This window comes from Aspergillus fischeri, genomic scaffold (genome assembly GCF_000149645.3).
Source record: "Aspergillus fischeri NRRL 181 1099437636261 genomic scaffold, whole genome shotgun sequence".
NCBI classification, from domain to species: domain Eukaryota; kingdom Fungi; phylum Ascomycota; class Eurotiomycetes; order Eurotiales; family Aspergillaceae; genus Aspergillus; species Aspergillus fischeri.
Window position 1 is genome coordinate 265,045 of NW_001509765.1, and position 20,221 is coordinate 285,265.

At 49.6% G+C, this 20,221-nt stretch overlaps 7 protein-coding genes across 7 annotated transcripts, besides 1 other annotated feature; 3 read left to right on the forward strand and 4 right to left on the reverse strand.

The window, feature by feature from the left end:
• Positions 1 to 485: 485 nt before the first annotated feature.
• On the reverse strand, positions 486 to 2,348 carry NFIA_029250 (AFG1 family ATPase; the record flags this gene model as incomplete). The annotated part of the gene is made up of 4 exons (XM_001262389.1): positions 486 to 833; positions 897 to 1,410; positions 1,460 to 1,910; positions 1,967 to 2,348. 4 exons carry the CDS (start codon positions 2,346 to 2,348, stop codon positions 486 to 488), a joined length of 1,695 nt encoding a protein of 564 aa, XP_001262390.1.
• A 999-nt stretch (positions 2,349 to 3,347) lies between these two features.
• NFIA_029260 (phosphatidylinositol-3-phosphate-binding protein BEM1) lies at positions 3,348 to 5,706 on the reverse strand (the record flags this gene model as incomplete). The annotated part of the gene is made up of 4 exons (XM_001262390.1): positions 3,348 to 4,265; positions 4,330 to 5,097; positions 5,289 to 5,393; positions 5,701 to 5,706. The coding sequence occupies 4 exons, from the start codon at positions 5,704 to 5,706 to the stop codon at positions 3,348 to 3,350; spliced, it is 1,797 nt and encodes a 598-aa protein (XP_001262391.1).
• Positions 5,455 to 5,475: a microsatellite.
• Positions 5,707 to 8,945: 3,239 nt separating the features above from the next.
• Positions 8,946 to 10,601, reverse strand: NFIA_029270 (SAC3/GANP domain protein; the record flags this gene model as incomplete). The annotated part of the gene is made up of 3 exons (XM_001262391.1): positions 8,946 to 9,162; positions 9,221 to 10,472; positions 10,529 to 10,601. 3 exons carry the CDS (start codon positions 10,599 to 10,601, stop codon positions 8,946 to 8,948), a joined length of 1,542 nt encoding a protein of 513 aa, XP_001262392.1.
• Positions 10,602 to 11,177: 576 nt separating this feature from the next.
• On the forward strand, positions 11,178 to 13,203 carry NFIA_029280 (ESCRT-II subunit protein VPS36; the record flags this gene model as incomplete). The annotated part of the gene is made up of 3 exons (XM_001262392.1): positions 11,178 to 11,278; positions 11,374 to 11,509; positions 11,566 to 13,203. 3 exons carry the CDS (start codon positions 11,178 to 11,180, stop codon positions 13,201 to 13,203), a joined length of 1,875 nt encoding a protein of 624 aa, XP_001262393.1.
• A 925-nt stretch (positions 13,204 to 14,128) lies between these two features.
• NFIA_029290 (uncharacterized protein) lies at positions 14,129 to 15,991 on the forward strand (the record flags this gene model as incomplete). Its single annotated transcript, XM_001262393.1, has 1 exon — positions 14,129 to 15,991. The coding sequence occupies one exon, from the start codon at positions 14,129 to 14,131 to the stop codon at positions 15,989 to 15,991; it is 1,863 nt and encodes a 620-aa protein (XP_001262394.1).
• Positions 15,992 to 16,239: 248 nt separating this feature from the next.
• NFIA_029300 (uncharacterized protein) lies at positions 16,240 to 17,927 on the reverse strand (the record flags this gene model as incomplete). The annotated part of the gene is made up of 3 exons (XM_001262394.1): positions 16,240 to 17,025; positions 17,081 to 17,607; positions 17,669 to 17,927. 3 exons carry the CDS (start codon positions 17,925 to 17,927, stop codon positions 16,240 to 16,242), a joined length of 1,572 nt encoding a protein of 523 aa, XP_001262395.1.
• A 662-nt stretch (positions 17,928 to 18,589) lies between these two features.
• NFIA_029310 (putative endoribonuclease L-PSP) lies at positions 18,590 to 19,157 on the forward strand (the record flags this gene model as incomplete). The annotated part of the gene is made up of 3 exons (XM_001262395.1): positions 18,590 to 18,754; positions 18,819 to 18,968; positions 19,050 to 19,157. The coding sequence occupies 3 exons, from the start codon at positions 18,590 to 18,592 to the stop codon at positions 19,155 to 19,157; spliced, it is 423 nt and encodes a 140-aa protein (XP_001262396.1).
• Between the last annotated feature and the right edge of the window lie 1,064 nt (positions 19,158 to 20,221).

Consider the following 20,221-nt stretch of genomic DNA (forward strand, 5'->3'; position numbering starts at 1 on the left):
GGCTCCAGAGTGATGCAATCCGCGCGCGACGACACCTCCATCTGCTTGCATTTCCTTGGACGGAGTGCCTTACCTCACCTGGACTAAGTGTAGCCGACTAACCCACTTGCAAAGCAACTTAGTGGGGACAGCATACTGCTTATAAGGTAGTCCAATTTCCATACCCCTGGAGAATGGCTCACGAACACCAATAGCTGAATACCCCGGTTATGTTCGTCGCGACGGATTCGATGGCCTTAGCCCGGGTATTGAGAGATTGATGAAGTCATAATTTATCTCTCGACTTATCTGGTCGTATCAGAAGAGTTATGGGTGGTAGACAACATGAGGGTTCTGGCGGTAGATGTGGTATCGTGAATGTATATATGGGTAGTTCTATATATGTAGAATGAGATATACACTGCACGGCATTCCCCAAGAGGCTGCTCATGCCGCAAAGATGCGAAAGGTATAGAACAAAGCCACAAGTCTAGTATGAACTGAATCTACATGTTGTCCTCGCTCCAGCGGCTCCTCGCCTTCATCCACGCATCGTGCTCGCTCTTTCCCTCCTGGACGGTCTTGCCTACTCCTAAGCCGCGCTCAACCCAGTCCTTACTGCCCATCTCGGATAACCGCGAAAGGGCACGAGCGAACGCAAATCGTTCCTCGTCACCGCTGAAAATGGAGGTCGATTTGAGGGCTTGCACTGACAATCCCAGATCGTCCATCATCATGCGCATGGCGTCTGAGAGATCGGAGTGGTCCCCGTTTTCTTCTAGGGAGGATTTGACTTCTTGCTCGGACATGAAGAGGTTGGTGAGTGGGACGGCTGTGGTGAGGACTAATTTGGCCTGTTGAGACAAATATTAGCCGTCGCCTGACTTGGGCAAAAACAAAACGGTAGAGCTACTCACCCTGCTCTCATAGACGGCGTCAATAAAAGTGATGAATCGACGAGCCAGATCGCGTTGCTGCAACGTCATCCCTGGAACATCCGTCACGATGAAAGCTTCGTAGTTCCGCACCAGCTCCAGGTAGTCCGCCGCTCCCGTTGCGCTTCCGATGAGCTCCTGGAAAGTGAAACGGGCCGCCTTTCCGCTGGCCGAGGGAACCTTGATCTTACGGCCCCATACCTCTTGTGTCTCCGGGTGAGGAGGGTCATTGGGATCGCCCAAGAATTCGTACCACTTCTGCGCGTGGCGATCAGCTTCAGGACCGAGCGGGTGGTGGTACACGGCCGCTGGTGGACGAGGGATTTTGCGGTAATCGGTCGGCGAATTCAAGTTGATCACGGTCAAAGCAGTCTTGAGAAGATTGATACACGGAATGAAGGATTCTCGTTGGATACCGTTCTTGTACAGATCATCGGGATGACGGTTCGAGGTTGTCACGAGCACGACGCCGTGAGACATGAGAGATTCAAGTAGTCTAAAAGGTGTCAGCCGAGGCCTCGCCTTAAAATGCTCCAGGTACATACCGCCGCAAAATCATCGCATCAGCAACGTCCGTACACTGAAACTCGTCGAAACACAACACGCTCGACAACTCTGCGATATCCGCCGCCACCAAAGGCAGAGCGTCAAAGTCATTACCGTACTGCATCTTCACCGCGTGCATGCGCTTATGTACATCCTGCATGAAGTTGTGGAAATGGATGCGCGATTTGGACTTGATGTTGGCTGGCAGGGTCTCGTAAAACAGATCCATGAGCATTGTCTTCCCGCACCCCACATCACCATACATATACAATCCCTTGGGGAGATTCTCAGGGATCTTAGTCTCCGCCTTTGCGCTCTTGCGCCCAAACAGCGAGCCGAAGAACGACGACTTGGGTTTCGGATCCAGCGACTCAACGCTCGGGTGCACAACGGCCGGAGGAGTATAACCTTTCAACACGTCGTGCAGGTCCTGCAGCTTTTGGACAATCTCTTAACTCTGTCAGCTCATCGTCGACTCTGAAAAGCCAGTACAGGAAACAACCCACCCCTCTGATATGGATCATCCCGCAACCGCCCCTGCTGCACTCGCCCCTCATACTCCTGCAACGGCCCACCAGACAACCCAGACCTCGCATCCTCCGTCTGTCCCGCAATACTCTCAGTCTGAGGCTGAACAGCCGCTGTAGCGAAGCGCCGCATATACACTCCGGTCCTCGGCTGCGCGTTTCTGGCATTCAACCAAACACCCTGCGCTTCGGCAGCCTGACGACGAGCTGCACCATTGCTGCTATGTACACTCCGTCTACGTCTACATTCTTCGTTCAGTACCCGTGCACGTCCGGCTCTCCTCGCCGGCAACCCTGGGGCCCGGCTCCTCAGCGCCGAGGGAAGGGACTCGGCGCAGAGTTTCGCAGATGGCCGACTCATTTGTTCCTTAGATGAGTCGCTCGTGTAAGGGATGCTAAGCGCAAACAATCGTAACCGCTTCGTGTAAAAGTATGCGGTCGGTAGGCTTGAGGTACTGGGGCTTGATTCTTCCGATCGGGTATACTTCTATGGCCGAAGAATCGAGTGCGGCGGACAAGCGGGGAAAATGAGAATTGTCGGTGTCAACAAAGCAGGTACGCCTGATAGCTTTCGGAGAAAGGCATCAGTAATCTTGCTAGAATAATTTCAAGATCTCGGAAGACTGGAGTACGAAGAGAATGAGAGCACGTGCGCCTGATGCGCGTATGTCAATTGGCAAGATGGCAATCGAATTCCATCAGCGCTGCGTTGGCCTGAGGCGAAAAAGAACCGCGGGATTTCCGATGACCGGAATCATGTGACTCGGAACCCCGGCAATTAAGACGGAATTGCTTTCAGCGCAGTAGTTGTCAACATACCAGGTACAGAGTACTCCGTACGAATGTTGTGCTATGTTATGATGGAGTATCTGATAATGCTGAGGAAAAGACATATCACTATACGACTGCAGGCAGGTAGAGAAGCCTACATAGAGGTGTATATATGCAAAGAAAACATATGTACATGTGATGGACAAAACGTCAAGAGGGTATGGAAACATCACAACAAGTCATATGCCCACGGAACAGGATCCAATGCGAAAAACACAGGAAAAAGGATATATCAACCAGGAAAAGTACATAACGGCATAAACATCAAACATGTCGGACATCTCAATCTGTCGTTTTTCAAACACAAACAATCAGAAAGCGCTCAAATGGCTCTTTTTTCCAAAATAAACATTGAACAATAGGGCAAAACCAGAACACCGTACACCGTCTCCACAAGTCGATCAAAATTGTGGCGGGGTAATATGAGACAAAGGGCAGACGCAGGGGACAACGATCTATCGCAAACTTGCATCGGAAAACCATGGTTCTATGCATGCTTTCAAGAAGAGAAGGAGTGGCGTGGGCTTTCTTATGCAAGCCCGACGTATAGGGTGAGCTTGGAATTCCGCTGCATGGCGGTGTCAAGGTCACTGTCGTTGTTCAGGTCCATGTATGTGCCGGATGGTTCGTCCTTATATTGCACCACGATTTCCTCATTAAGCTTGAGACGATCTAATAGCTTCTCCCGGAGCTGCTGGAAACTGATGTCGCTAGGGACGCGAATGGCAATCAAGTCGTCCTGGAAGAAAACCTTGACTTTCATGGCGCCCCCGCTTGAGGCTGTTGACACTTGGGTGAGAGAGCTGGCCTGTCGGTTCATCGGCGCTGGTCTGTCAGCCGGATGCGAGAGGGAGGGCTGATTGCGCTGGTGCGAAGCTCGGTCGGGGTGCGAGCTCATCTGAGCCTGAGATGACTGGCGGGACGCGCTGCGCGATGCCTCCTGCGTGGAGGAATGGTGCGAGCCACCGGAGTACCGAGCATCTTCTCCAAACGCGCTCGGGTCTATTTCAAAGTCACCTGGGCGAGGCGCGAATAGCTGACGGACCAGCTGGCAGCGGGAGATATGGGGAGGCATGGCCAGGAGCTTCTTTATGTATTCGTCCAGGTTCTGGCGACGGCCGTTGGAGATCGCATCGGTGACATGCGTCACAGGTCCGGGCATAAATGGTAATGTGCGCGGCTTGCCGCGATTTCCGGCCTCCTCCTCGAATTGGGTCAGAAGCGCAATCTGGAAATCGTAGAAGTCATGATAATAACGGGACAACTCCCAGCAGCGGCCGTCCTCCATCTTGGCCTCAATAATATACCAATACTTGTCGTTATCAAAGCAGTACCGGGGAATGGATGCGGCTACCGGAGCGACCAGAGGCTGATGGTGATTCGGCATCGGCGGCTGCGACAGGTGTTGAGGTAGGGACGCTTTGCTCGCGTTCCGATTATGATAGCCCTGTACAAGAAATCAGCATGAGCATGCGCATCGGCAAAGGAAGAGAGCAAGAAAGGAGACTTACGTAGGCATTTCCATTCTGGCTTGCGTGGCCGGCGCTGTTGCGCCCCATGGACATCTTCTCAACTCCAGAGGTCACGGACTGCATTGCTGATGCGGCCGAGTCAATCTTGCCGAGGGTGATGCTGCTGTTCTTGTATTCGGCCGTCATTTTCTTCCATTCTTCAACCCTTGGTACTCCAGCGCGCTTGACTGCCTCCAAAGGATCGGTTACCGCTTGACCGGTTTGCATGTCCCGAAGTTCGATGAATGAGACGGGGATCAACCCGGGGCCACCTAGACGACCGATGGGCTTTGCGACGAACCACTCCGGGTTGGACTGGGCGATGACAATAATCGCTTCCCCTGCTTTCGCGTCGAGTTCATCCGGTCGCTCTGCTTGAAAGTCATACTGGACGATACCATAGACCATGGCGCTCGAGGCCTTTCCTAACGTCGACATCCTGGGAGTCGCGGGGGAGTGCTGAAGTTGGGTGGGAGTATGATCGGGGGAGGGAAACCGAGCGGGACCACGATCTGAGAAACCCGAGTCGTGCGACTCTTTCTTCTTATGAAGATCGACCGACCCGCCACTATCTCTTTCGTTCTTGCCGATGACCTCAAAAAAGGAGACAGGTACCAACCCCCTGGCACTAGGGATGAGGGGATTGCACGCTTCGTACCAGTCCAAGTCGTCCTCCCTGCTGATAACGTGGAAGAAGTCGCCCTTGCTGAACGCTAATTCTTGCGTGTTCCCGGGATCTGGTTGGTAGTCGTAGAGAGCTTTGATCACCTAGACATTGAAAAAAGGGACGCGCGGTCAATACCAACTTCCAAGAATTGACAATGCGACTGGAATGAGGGGGAGTAATTTGAAAGGGGGAGGGGATGAAAAGTGATAGCCTAGCTATACTCTTTCAATGTTGGAGCGAAAGGGGGGCCGCAGCGGTTCATTTTGTGTTTGGGGGCTAGGACAAGGCTTACCTTCTTGGGTGGCAGAATCGCAATGGCTGATTTGGGAGTGATTGAAAGATGGTGGTGGTGGTGAGGTTTGGGGTCTTTTTCCCCTTTGAGAGATCGCCTGATGGCCTATATATTTTGAAGACTATGTTATTAATTTGCCATAGCAATAAAGGAGGGAAGGTGAATTAAAAAAAAAAAAAAAAAAAAAGGTGTAGGTAAATATGGCGATGATATTCCAAGAACAGGAATAGGAAAATCAACACTAAAATCGGAATCGGAAGAAAAGAGACCACAAGCGACAACCATAATCGAGATAAACGAGAGGCGGGGTATGGATGATTATGGTGGAAGGGGGGCAAGCCGGCTGCTCGAAACGAAGGGGTTGCGCACAGTTCACTAGGTAGTATCAAAGAGCTTTGGAATCAAAACATACCTTCATTCTTTCTCTTCAAAAAGAACGAACTAGTGGAATCGTGCTGACAACACTGTACTCGGCTGGAGAGGTTGGATCAACGACAGCCGCAGTGCAGGTTGGGAGACTCAAGGGGATTGCGAAAGAGCGAGGTGGGTTCGAGAGGCAAGGCAGAAAGAAGCAATATAACGACCCCAAAATCAAATAGAAAAAGAGTGTAACAAAAAGACCAACAAAGTAGTAGATCCTTTGGATTCATACAAAGAGAAAATGAGTGTGAGAGACCAAAAGTTGATGTCTCTGTCTGTGTGCGGAATTGTGTGAATAAGGAGAGAGAGCACGTTGCAGTCAAAGAAATGATAAAGTAATGGAGATCTCCGTTCAAATAATAATGATAACGCTGGTAAAAGAGAGTGTGGAGAGTAGTCTAGCCGTCGGAGTGGTAAATAGGAGTATAATAGGTTCTTATCGTGGATCTCTTGAGCTTTCTCTCTTTTCGCTTCACCCTCGTGCTCGATTACTACCGTGGATACGTGATGTCTGGTTGTTCTGGAGTTGCGAAAGAAAGTGGCCCGCTTTCGTGGTGGTGCCTGGGATTTCCCTTCTTGCCCCTGAAAGGGGAAAAAGAAAGACTTTCTGGTTTGGGCTGGCTGGGAACCCTGTCGGTTTTCAGAAAACCACTGCAGGCTGGTTGACGATGGTATTCTCGATCAATCAGCTGAGTAGGAGAGAAGCGCGATCTCCTAATGACGACAGACACGGACCGTCGCCTAGTAGTCAGGTAGTATTTTTGGTAGTATTTTTTCACACCAACTAAAAGCCTTATGGCTCATGGAGGAGTATAAAGTACTTTCTTTGCCTGGAGTAGAAGATTAGGTCACTAGTGCCGGGGGCTGCGATCTACTCTTTTTGTAGGCACTCTGCATATAAAGACGACCGTGAAGGCCAGAATTTTCGACATTTCGAGTTTCAAGCCTCGACAAGGTTTCAAGAAGTACTCTTGTCTAGAACTATGATGCAAAGTGGCGGGATTCCTCTAACCGCTTCTCGGGATTCAGCTAGAGAGGCAGAAGGAATACTAGGGACAGATAACCCATAGATATACGGTGGCGATGATTATATGTACAACAGGTGAATATCACTAACGACCTGACAACGCTTAAATCAATCATCTCGAAAGAAGACATGATTCTAAGTAGTGTTGATGGGTACTTACCGTGCCTAGTATCCTATGTGGAGATGACTTCTTAGCAGCGGCTTGCTTTGTTTTCCTCTTTTTTAAGCCAAAGTCAAAAAAGCCAATATCTAAGACTGACTTTCAAAGGTCCTCATTACGTCCGTGGTAGATGGCCTTCACCTGAAGGATTATAATCCACAGTTTACAGTTATTCTGGAATGTCTCGACCATGGCTGATACCCAAAAAGTGGACCATCCTGTCTTCTACAGAGTCACTTGGGTACTGTACCTTACAGCAACTAATCTGGTAAGGCACCAAGGCAGGTTCACAGGTCACTGTACACAGTATATCCAGTGCGTCGGAAGGTGGTCCCGTAAGGTAGGCAGTAGCTAGTCCCAACCAATGGAAGCCGACCAGGGTCCCTCGGGGCCAATAGATGGGTTAATGCACACAATCCTGGCGACCATTGGGCAGCATTACAAGATCTTCCATAATCTGTTCGAGAGAATCTGCTAGAATCCAGCGAATAATGTGCTAATTAGCTGCCAATTTCCTTTCGTCGAGGACTTAGCACGTTCGCCGAATCGGAGGACACTGTGGCAGACTCAGCCAAGACCTCTTGAACGAACGTATTCCACCCGTCGCATTGTGGGATGGCAGCCACATGGGGTTTCGGTCGCCACTTTGGATTTGACTCTTCGTTTGTGGAGGCGCTATTATTGGCGAGGATTCACAGAGTACATCTGTCTTCCAATCTAATTGGCCACTCTAGTGTCAAATCCAAAAGCAGGTACGTAAGATCATTGAATCCTAGGTACGCTCTCAACTTCTATAGACAGATAGATACATGGGCTATCGAGTATTCGAGCATATCTTGATATTGTCGACAATCCAAGACTTGAACACTGAAATCCTGTTTCTAACAAGCCAGGGCTACCTATACCATACGACCCGCAATGCACCCAAAACGGGCTGCAACATCTCCCCGATAAGACCGTCTGCAGCAGTCCCATGGCCCAGCATCCACTGTCCCAGACTCCAATATCTCGACCTTCTCCACTTCATCCCAGATTTTGGGGCTATCAATAGGAACCTGGAGCAAGACATCTCAATTCCTGGAGGATAACATGAAGCCATCAACTAGCCGATCTCCTCGGACCGTGGTTCATACAGCGGCCTGTCAATGATCGCTCGGATCGGCCAGTATATCCTGCTGTAACTAGTTACACATATTAACCGGACAGCGTCAAGTTCGGCCAAACCTATGAGGTAATATCAAGATGCTCCGAAATCGGCGGTCACAATCCTAGTTCAACCAGACTTTCAGAGTCCTCTAGATCGAGGATTGGATCCTAAATCAGACAAGGCCCAAAAGACTGCTGCTGCTGCACCTCGATGCAGGTACCCTTGCATGCTGTAATAGCATTCAGCCAATCCGGGCTACAGTACAGAGCAATTGTTTTTAGCACCGCGGATGACTGCGTCAAGCAATCCGTCGATCCTGCAGAGTTGGAGCACTTAAATCATAGCGGTATGATTCAGGCAATGAGACTTCTTCTCAATGAGTGGCTTATCTGGTGATGGCTTCTTGTGCCCAATGATCCCAATCATACTGTATCTGCAGACTGGTCTTATTCGAAACTGGTCAGTGTCTTATCGAAGGATTGCAAAAGATAGCTACCACCGGTGCTGAAAGTACTTTTGACATTGCTAAGTATCACTAAATTACGAATACTAGGACTTAAATGCTAACCCATTTCCACAACCCATCCGTGACAACGCCAAAACTCAGAGAAAATAACGCTACCATGCTTCCGGGCTTAAGTGAGCTGATCTCAAAAGCCAAGAAAGATATATGCAAGACGCCGTCAAGGCTGAGGAGCATAGAGAAGACCGAAGCGGAACTAAACGGGAAACATCGGAGGCCCCTGGTGCCAGCCGACTGTGCCGTTTAATGAAAAAAATGGGGAAGAAAAGCAGACGAAATCAAGGTGCAAGGGTATTGAGAGCACTGAGAGACGGGAAACTCGTATATGCCGATAATCAGTGGGGTGTGGACGCTGGGCTGCAGTAACGAAAAACTCGGTATCAAATCTGTCCTTTTATATCAACGACTCTGTGGGCTTCAGACTTGGCCGCCTCGAAGAGTTGCGCAGCCCTGCCGCTCGTGAGCAGCCTCACGGATCCATCTTTCTCTTGGAGTAAATCCTCAGAGGCATGGTCCAGGATAAAGCGTGCACTCTGTTCATCGGACTCAAAGCCAAGTTCCTCAGTGATAAAACGTATCTTTACGTCGGGTTTGTAACTGTTGTCATCAAGTCAGCCCGCAAAGAACAGCACACAACGAGCAGAAGAACACTTACGCTTTACAGATGGCTGCAAGTGCGGAAAGTCGCTCGCGGTCCACAAACATGTCCATCAAATAAGCCCCCATATTAGGGGTGTCGAGGTAGAGCTGGAAGAAGCGATGATAGTTTCCCAGGGCAAGGGCTGAGCGAACATCCAAGGCATGTTTGACAGCAGGATCACGCTTGTCTGCTGCTGTTAGATCGGCCAACGCATCGTTCATAGCCGTCCAATTGCGAGTGTGGATGAAATAAAGAATACGATACGCCTTAAATTCTGTAGGATGCCCACCGAGATTTTGGGCATATAACGCTCGCAGCTGTGTCTGACATTGATTATACTCACCAAGATCTCCCTTCTCGAGCGCAATGCGGGCATGAATCTCATAGACACTGACAGTGAACTCGTTTCTGATATGCTGGACAGTCAGATCTTGTCGCAGAGACTTGAACTGGTCGCAAATATATCCATAATTGTTATCCTTCTTCCATTTCTTTTTCAGAAGATCCAGGGTCTTGTGCAAAACATGCAGCGGTCGAACGGTGTCTGGATTTGGCGCTGAAGTCAAGCGGAAGTAGTTCTTCTCTAGCTCCTGGCACCGTCCAACAACAGGTCCCTGATTGGCACTGGGCGCTGGGGATTCCCCACGAGATGAGGATGGCGAAGAGCCATACCTGGTCCGCGGTTCTTCGAAACGTTTCCTCCGCATTTCCAAATTAGCTTTTGACTTACTGGGGTTCTTATGATCCACACGCTGGCGCTTGTCTGCTGAGGGATAAGTAGTTCGATCTCCAAATGCATGATGGTTGTTAGTCTGCCTCCATGGTGGACAGATGTCTTTGTCCCCGTACTCAGCCGATTTCCTTTTCCTAGAAGCGTCCTCGGTCACGGTGTCCGGTTTCTGAGCAGCAGTTAAAAGAGAAGCACTCCAACCAGAGACAGCAGGGTTGGTAAGGATCTGGTTCCGCTCGTTTTGAATCATGACTTGCGGTAGGGGCAATGCATCCCAGTTGATCTTCTCCAGCTGACTCTTCTCTGCCGCCTCAGTAATGACACCCTTCAGTTTCACCTCCATCTCCTGCCGGTTGACTCCAGGAAGTTGGTTCTCAGGCGCGAAGCTTCGTTGTACATATGATCGAAGGGGGGCTGGCCATTCTACTCGTTTGCGAGGTGCTTGAGTTGTCGTTGGCTGCGGCTGAGGTACCATGGTGGTGGTAGAGGTATGAGCAAAGCTACGGCGTGCTTGAACAGGGATATATGCAGGGGTTGCTAAGTCACAGTTAGAAATTGAATAGGTAAAGATATTAGAGTAAGAAGACACATACCATGTGCAGGAAAGTGAGGGGCCGTAGCAGTCGCGGACGCGGTAGCACGCCAAGGTGGGATACCGGAACTCATGACGGCAGAAACGTGTACAAAAGCATAAACAAAAATAAAGAAAAGTAGGAAATATTGTTATAGGAGAAAAGTATATCAGAATCGAGAAGAGAAGAAGAAAAAGGATTAGACTACGCGTTGCCTGGGTCTCGAGGAGAGTGATCGAATTTCCTCATACACACCAGTAAGCTGAGAAGTTGGCCAGGTCACCTCAAAACTTATATGGTTATGGGAGATAATAAGCCAACTAGTAGGTGTTGGTGAGTGAAGTTGAGTAGATGAAGCTGTCTTAGTGAATAGATGTCGCTTTGACCACTAGGTCCAAGTGCAAAAACTGAGACCTTTGAAGAAAGGAAGGAGGTCCAAGGTTCTCGCTTACTCTCTCTGGGCTGGTGTGGCGGAGAGAATGTGAGGATGCGCTGATGGTTGTTCTCGCTACCTGTATCTTCCTATCAACTGCGCGTTGCCCTTAGCCCACCTTACGTCAGCGGGGTGAGTCGAGATGGAGCGAGACTTGGGCTACTTTCTGGAATTGGACTTACTTGTGTATTCTCTTCACAGTTAAGAGGGTGGAGAGATGCTGGCTGAGCTTACTAGATGTTCTTCAAGTCTCTAGATCTGACCACTGCACTCCGTCCCTCATTATTGCCCGATGAGACTTTGCTCTTCGTCCAGGATGCGGTGGGGTTATATGAAGGGTGAGTTGCCAGCAAGCTGTTCCCCAGTTATTCCTTGCATATGCCACTGCTTTGACATCCCGAAGCTTACTGGCGAGTATTGTTCGTATATACAGAAAGTTCAAGGTCCCAAATTATCAAAATGGCCATGCGTACCTCACATCCCACCGAGTCTGCTATGTCGCTGTTGACGAGCCACGCAAGTACTCAGTCGCCATCGACTTGGAGGAAATCGACCGAGCGGATTACCAAGTATGGTTGATGCTTGAGCCCGTACTGTCATTTGCTCCCGAGCTCACCCTTTTCAGGCAGGGTTTCTGAAGTCGTCTTCGAAAATTCTCTTGCACCCGAAACCCGCAAAGAATGACCTCAAATCGAAGAGCGTAGGGGCTGGCCCCTCTGCATCACAGTCTCCAACGCTCCAGTCCGGGAGATTGCAGTCTCCACTCCCGGCAACCCCATACAAGCAGCCGGCACCGAAGCCTATGAACGCGACCTGGGTCTGCCCGATATGCTCGTTCACTAATCCGGTACCTTCTAATTTCGACCCAGCAACGGCTACTGCTTCTACTCCCTTGCCGCCATGCTTGGCTTGTGGCATAAAGCCGCCATTTACGACCGTTCTGAAGGCCGCAATCACAGCTGCCGCTAGCCGCGAAGCCGCGCAAGTACATCCAGCTTCACATGAGCCTGGTCAACCCGGAAGCAATGATGATGAAATCGTACGCAAGCCTAATGCCTCGACACCGTGTCCCAGATGTACATTTGTGAACCATCCCTATCTTCTGGAGTGTGAAATATGCGGGGCTCCCCTAGCCTCCGCAGTCGCCCGAGGAGCTTCTGTTGAGGACTCACGCCGATCAGAATCCCCAGCGCCGGTATTCGGACAAGGAAACATCGCCAATACTGAGACTTTCGAGGTAGTCAAATTATCCTTCCGCGGAGGCGGTGAAAAGACTTTCTATGAAAGGTTGAAAGGCGCCTTGGTCCAGCGAAAGTGGCTGCTCTACGATGCGCCTCCTGTTCCGCAGCAGCCATCGCAATCGCCTGCCACGCCAAATCTTACAGCCTCTAGTGCTGTTGCTGCCAATGTTTCCGCGCCAGCCCAACCCCGGTCCCCCGCAGTAGGAATCGCGGGGCTTGAGCAGCGGGGACTTGAGGCTCGTAGAAACAACGAGGTGGTAATAGGCAGCTCGTTTGAAGATCTTGAAGCCTTGATGGCGTCTGCTAAACGGATCATCAATCTTGCTGAAACGCTCGCCAGGGAATCAGGTATGGCCGGTGACGAGAATTCTGCAGCAACCAACGCAGTGCTCTCAGAATCCGCTGCCGCTCTTGGGATGACCACGACCAAAGATATGCTTGGCTCTGGTGCCGAGAATTTATATCTCTCCGAACTTTCACGGGACTTGGCGGAGTACCTCACCGACGATAGAAAAGGTATCTTACAGAAAGAAGGCGGTATCATGAGTCTGATTGATCTTTGGGCGATGTTCAACCGCTCCCGAAATGGGGTGGAACTAGTCAGTCCTTCTGACTTCCAGAAAGCAGCAGAGCTCTGGGAGAAACTGAAACTACCTGTTCGGCTGCGGCGATTCAGAAGTGGTCTTCTTGTTGTTCAACGCTACGACTGGAGTGATGAGAAGACCATTCGGCAACTGCAAGAATGGATGGCGGAACTTCGTCAGATACCGCCCGCCGATCCAGTACCGTGGGACTGGCGTCAATTTGGGCGTGCCGTGACAGCACAGGAGGCTGCTCAAAGGTTCAAGTGGAGTGTCGGAGTCGCAGCAGAAGAGCTAGAAATGGCTGAGGATAAAGGTGTCCTATGTCGTGAGGAAGGCATCGAAGGGTTAAGATTCTGGAGCAACTACATCACATCTGACCTTTCTTCGATGAATAGCATTGATTCGATTGATTCGATGGTGTCAAGCATGGCCATATGAAGGAGTTCTTTTGTACGTATTCACATAGCGTATTCGTTAACATGGGCCCTCTTATCAAAATGACGCCGTTATGACCAAGAGAGATAAATCTTCCTTATTGAAGCAGCTGCGGCCTCGCTCTAGTTATAGATATAACCACAAATAAATTGTGCCGCTATTCTTATGGAAGTCTGCCTTGTGGCGAAATCTTACGGAGAGTTGACATTTGGTTCATTGAAGCTATCTACCCCGCATGGCTTATCTACGAGCTCTCTCCGCCCCTTGGGGAAGCTCCCTCGCTCCTCATAGCTAGACTAATTCATCATCTCTGTTGTGACCTCCATTGTCAAGGTTGGTCTCCATCATTTGTTATTTTCTCTAGTGCTTGGCTCCAGCGCGGACTTTTAAAGAGAGCTTTAACCTGTGAAAGCTGCTGTGATGTGAGGGTCTAGATCGTTGGCTGTCATAACGCAGTCAGGTATGACTGCACCTTCATTATCGAGAGATCTGATAAGTTAATCCAGTTATCTCAAAGGGAACGTTCAAAATGGCATATACTTCACTGCTATCGAAACCTAAACATTTGAGGTGCTCGAGAGCCATTTCAAGATATTCTCAAGTTCCATACGTCACTTACCCCAAAGTGTCAAGCACGACTTCAGTTCAGAGCCGAGGGATATGGCGATATACATACCATCGATATGGGAGCAGAAGCTCTGACGAAAGAAGGAGGTTAGAAAAGCATATGCGCCATAGTCCTTCGAAGCTAAGAGATCGACGAATTGGTCACCGACAACGATCACAATCTTTATTTGATGATCATCGTCCGTGGTGGAATTCTGGCTGGGGATGGAGCCGGTTGAAATTCAGCGTTCCTACAAATTGGAATGAACATGCGCCCAGAAACGACTATTGGGAAGCACGAAGGATTCGTTTGGAGCAGAGGATGGAACAAATAAAGAAGGAGATCGAGGCGGATCCTTACGAGGCTTTATTCGGGAGAAGGCTTGACCCATTCAAGTATTGGGGCAAGCATGAGAATATTTTCTCTTCCCTGTTCGGGTCTCTTTTCGGTCACGGGTCAAAGGCAGAAGCCGAGCTTAAAATGACTGATACGACTGCGCGCGCGAAGACTGATGCCGCGCATTCATCTGATCCTCGACCTAGTGGCAAACAGTCAGCAAGCCTCAGAAGCGAGGTCAACGCATATAAGCAGCCGGCGAAGGATGATATTGGAGACTATGAGTTTGACCCCATCACCGGCCGCATGGTCCGGAAGAAGGGGGAAACCTGTGAGAGGTCTCAGGATAGCCCGTACACGGAAACTCCCAATTCATCGATTCATTCAAATACAGTTCAAAGTGAGAGCGCCCAGAGTGCTGGCTTCCTCTCCCCGGTAGACCGCTCAGAAGCGCACCCGGACGCTAAAGGGGTTACAGGGACTGCAGCCCATGAGAACACCGTGCAATCTGAAATAGTCGATGACCCGAGCCCTCAAAGTACCACACAAGGCCCAGGCGAATTTGCCTATGGCGGCAGTATCTTACCTGCGAAGCCAGGCAATTCTAATGAAAACATCCTCAAAGAGCCAACTGAGCCTCGGAACACAACTACGGCTTCTACAAAGGGAGTACCGGCATCGGAGATTGAAACGGCTAACGTGCCGTTATCAATTGACAATCCTCGTTTAGAGGCGGACAATGTGCCTCCCTCCGCTATTAGCCATCAAAATGAAGGGTCATCAGGCGTCCCAACGGAAACAAAAGATCCATTAGCTACACCACATAGGACATCGCACAGGCTTAACCAGCAGGAAGAGTGGGTTACACAGGCAGAAAAGGCTGAAGATCTGGATATTCTACGCGCCAGTGACATTCGCACACCGTACGAGCTGAAGGACAAGGATGGAGATCCGGAAGAGCAACTAAGGGACAAGCGGCGCAAACTGGACCTTGCTTTTGAGATGGCCGAAGACCCAGTCAAGAACATAGATGCTCAAAGAATTCGGGAGAAGTACAAAATCCATGAAGCTTCCAAATCAAAGGAGACGGTTTTGGAGCCACTTGACTCAGGAAAGGCTCAATTGCACTCTCAGAGTTCGATGACTGCAAGTACCTCCTTTCCTCGTTCTCAAGAAGACTTTCGCAACGTAAGGACCGATCCAAATCACGAAGCCGAGGGGGCGCACAATCAAGTTCAAGTCTCTCCAAATCATTCTTGGGCAACAGCAACATATCGTGTTTTTGTATATGACCCCTCTACCTTGCAGGTGGTGGAAGCAGAGACAAGCTCCTCACTGCAGTCGACCGATAAGCTACTTTCACCCGCGGAAGTCCTTTCTCGTCTGAGCCACCCTGCGAAGTTCGTACCGTACCTTGCTAAAATGCACGATGACGGGTATGAAATTGTCTCTGGCGGCGAGGATATCATTGTCTTTAGGAAGGCTTCCGAGAGTGGCTCAGTTATGCGTTCGAAGACCCCAAGTCATGGTGGTTCAGCAGGACGACTCACCTCCCCTCAATCAGACTCCGGTGAAAATATTCGAGCGGCGACTGCTCCTTCTGACTCGTCTTCCAGCCCAGCCATCATGAGCACTGCTGATGCGTCAAAAGTCACTGATCATGCGAAGGCTTGGTCCAGAGTTCGAACAGCACTCCGTAGGATGCTCATCAGTGGTGTAGCGACGGCGGGAACGTGCTACGCTATTGGTGTCGTTGTCGAGTATTTTCGCACCGGGGGGCAAGACGGACTGGGTATTGATGGATTCACCGAGTTCGAGTCTGAAAGGCGTCGCAGAGACCGAGAATAAGGGTCATTTTGGTTATTACCGAATGTGAAGCAACAATTTGTCACAACATTGCGATCATATTTTGGTGTTTGTACAGAAATATCACAACTCTATATTTACTTGCCTTCTGTTTCGTCTATGGTGTCCTATCAAATGGAATGTTGCAATGTCGCCAAGTCGAGCTGATTGATTCAGAATAGCTAACTCTACCAGGAGCACGCTGTCTAGGCTACATTGCCTTGGGACAAGCAAGGACCGGCATCCTTGGTCTACAAGTCATCGTCGTCGAGTGAGCTATCTTTCTCCTCCTCCTGCCACGCAAAGTCTTCGCACGGCTTACGCCAACCTTTGAATCCTCGAAAGCGATCATGGATGGAGCTTCGCCTCTTTCCCTTTGTTTTGGCCTTGTTCTGTTCCTCCTCACGCTTCTTCCTTTCGGTCTCTTCCAACTCCTTCTCTTTCTTTGCTAGCTCCTCTTCCTCAATCGCCACCCTTTTGCGAGTGTCATGTAACTCCTCCAACTCATCGTCTGATTCTCCATCAATAGGGTAATTCTGGAACGCCTTCTGCAGAACACCGCAACGAGCCTGCCCGCTCATCATGTAGATGAACAGAGCCACGATCATCTTGATGGCGGCTCGAAAATCTTGCTTGCGCCAGAGGTCAAATTCGCGGCTGCCCAAGACTCGAAGATTACGTGGGTTTGGATCATTGTCCAGATTCTTTGCGCTAAGCCACTCCACCTGTTGGCGAAGTCGTTCCAGGTTCTTTCCAGTGTAGAATCGATCGTAGGCAGTGCTCGGATTGGGGTCTATCACATCGGCGTCTGAGGAGGAACGGTTATGTCTTCCGCTCCAGAGATGGGACGTTTTCTGGCCGAGGAAGATGGCACGAAGGATATGCAGCCTGGAGCCGTGGATGCCAATCAGATAAACCTCCTGGTCCGGGATCTGATCCCCATGGGGCCGCAGACGGGAGATGTTAAGAAGGAGCTGGCCAAGCATGAGCTTGAGCTTGTCCTCGAGGGCCGATCTGAGAGATGTGTTTTCCAACGACTACAAGCAATTAGCCATCTGAAACGACTTGTTAGGGATTTTGGGTAAAGCTTACCGCTGACACGGGCAGAACTGTAGGGCAGACCTTCTTATCGGGATGGTGATCCAAGCCGACCAGTCCCGCTGTGAGAGGACCATCTTTGTATCTCTCGCTGTATCCGATCCAATACTCTAACTGGCAGTTGAGTAGCCTCGTCCTATAGCCGCTGTGAGTGCAAGCGCCGGGAATGACATGCCATGGAGAAGCTACTGACCGAAAAAAGAAGTAAGAGTCGCTGTCATCCGTCTCTCTGGTGATTTTGATCGCTTCCAAGATCGCTTGCAGAAGAGCATACACGACTTGTCCCTGAAGTTTGACCATCTCATCGAACTTAGGCTTGGACTTGCTTCCTCCTGCGTCTGTTGTACCGTACCCCTCGTCCTCGTCTTCATCTTCGTCGTAAAGAGAGCCGAACTCGGGAAGTTTCCTGAGGGTCATGAAAACGCTTCGAAAGCGGATGTCGACTGGAGACCATTTGTTTATGTCCACGTCGCGGGCATCGTCGGCATTGCGAAAGCACCAAGGTGTACGCTGAACAATGACTAAAGACACATCAGTCAGTGACTTCCTCTGTCAGGACATCTTGAGACAGACAAAACATACCAGTTGTCTCAGCTTTCTTCAGATAGTAACTAGGGATTATTCTATCGTCAGGAAGATCCAGGAAGAACTTTGCAGTCAAACCATGTACGCAGACCTCGACAGGGCTCTTGGACTCGGGAGCCGGTTCTGGTCCACGCATTTTCTTCCAGTCAGGCTCCCAGTCCGGAATGGGCTTCCAATTCTCAGTCATCTGGAGAGCTAGATTTGGGAGTTCTGGAAATTCTGGAATGGTTTCCATGCGTGAGCGATAGCGAGCCATTTTTCTGGCGGGTCATGTTCCGGATCATTCTGGTGAGAGACCTGAGGGCTGGTGTTGGGTTTGAGTAGGAGGGCATCTTGCACATTCACACATTCACTGCTGCTCTAGACGTGCAATGATGTGAGAGTGTTATGATATAGGCACTTTGTGCACGCATACTTCCAGGCCCTCTGTTTACTTGCTTTTAGTATATTAGTATTTTGCCTTGAGGTAGATATAGATATCTACAAGAGTCTAGACTCTTCAACGAATGAGGACATCCCTGATTTGAGGCCAAACTTATATGCTAGATCAGTGTCTTGAGTTCATGTTATGATGCCATCTCCATACACATAAAGAAGAATATATCTCCCCGCACTGACAGTCCAAACATATTCCCAAGACACAACTATGCGTCTATCATTCTCTTGAGGATCCAAGGCTCATTTATTTAATTTCTTAATTCTTATTATTCTTTTTTTTAACAATTATCTGCCTTTATATCATCACCTACCTGTTGAATGCATGGTAGGCACCACATCCAGAGTAGTAGTCGTAGTAGTCATAGTGGGGCGACATCTCCGCACGAGTCTACTGTCTACCTCCAACTTTCTCACACCAGAACCTCCAGCAGTCTTCACAACCTCAAAACTCAACTAGACAGCCTCCCAGTAACCATAACCATGGCCAAAACACTCCGCATCCCCATCCGAACCGAAAAGGCCCCCCTCCCACCCCCATTTCTCTCCCAAGGAATCAAAGTAGGGAATATGATCTACTGCTCCGGGCAAGTCGGCGTGGATCCTACAACGGGGAAGATGGTGGAGGGCCCCATACAAGCGCGCACTGTACTTCACTCCCCCCTCCTCTACAATGCTAGAAAGATGAAACGATGAAACTAAGGCAACGCAGAAGCAAATCCTACATAATCTCGCCGCTGTCCTGGAAGCAGGCGGGTCGAGTTTGCAGGACGTGGTCAAGGTGAATATCTTCCTGGCTGATATGGGGGACTTTGCGGCTGTGAATGAAGTCTATCAGGCGGCGTTTGGGGAGCCGAAGCCGGTTAGTTTGCTTCTATCCATTTTGCTTTGCGTTTTGAGACGAGACGAGATGAGGTGGATGCGGATGCTGATGTATGGCTAGGCGCGGACTTGCGTTGCTGTGAAGACGTTGCCGTTGGGTACGGATGTGGAGATTGAGTGTTCTGCGGTGGTGACGGGGCTTGCGACTGTGAGGGATTCCCGACTTTAGTCGAGGTCTTATGGTATGATGATTGGGAAGCGTTGTGATGTGTTGGCGGGTGTGATAGGTAAGCTGTCTTGAGGTGACAGTCATATGGCTGGTGTTGATGTGGCTGAATTGGACGGTATTGCCGGTCCTCAGACAGGAATTCATACTCCTAGACCCATTCAAAACAAAACGTGGCACCATGGACGATGGCATATCCGTTTGCATGGCTTAGATCTGAGATATAGCCCATGTACGATGTTAGTAATGGTGTACCTGCAGTAGGATGAAACAGATGAAGAGATGGCTAAGTGTTAGCCAGTATCTATTACATGCTGGCTATTTAGCAGTTACTGACAACTCATCCAGATGATGTTGGTGAAATCATGAAATGTTATGCTGAGAATAATCATACCAGACTGTACACTGCGCCCAGGGCTGGAGGCCATAAAACTGTGTACCGTGTAATGTGTAATATAAACTCAAATGATCCATCAATGGGACATTTGCTTAGTAAGGTGGGCCTTTGTAGGTCATTTTCAGGAACAGGTTTAGCGTCATTTTATAACTCAAGTACCAAGCTCGGTAAATCTGTATTTACCAATTGTCGTGTCTTGACAGTCACATTTTTGTTTGTTTCATCAAGGACAACATTTTCTGATGCGTCATCTATCATGAAAACATGGCTGACTCTGAACACATGGCAAGGAATGTCCAATGACGTGGTGTTGTGTCGAATTGTCAAGCTTGTCGATATTGCGTGGTGCCTGGAATGAAGTTCTGCCCTGACTTTGAGCATGATCCTGTGGGTTGCTGGAGTGTCAGGAGTCAGGAGGCAGCTAAATCTACTTTGTAAGATATTGTCTATCGATTGCTGGCATTAATACTGGATCAAGTCATGGTCTCTGCTGTGCCTTTACTAAAGGTCGCTAATCTGTCCAGCTGGCATTTGCTAAAGGTACTTTCGCCTGTACTAAGTGGCTTTCAACTGTTCATTTTCTAGTAGCTCTCCAGATAGCATACTAGAGGTGGTTACCTGACAGCAAATGTGCAAGATGACCTCCATTGACTGCGTAAGTGTCTGAACA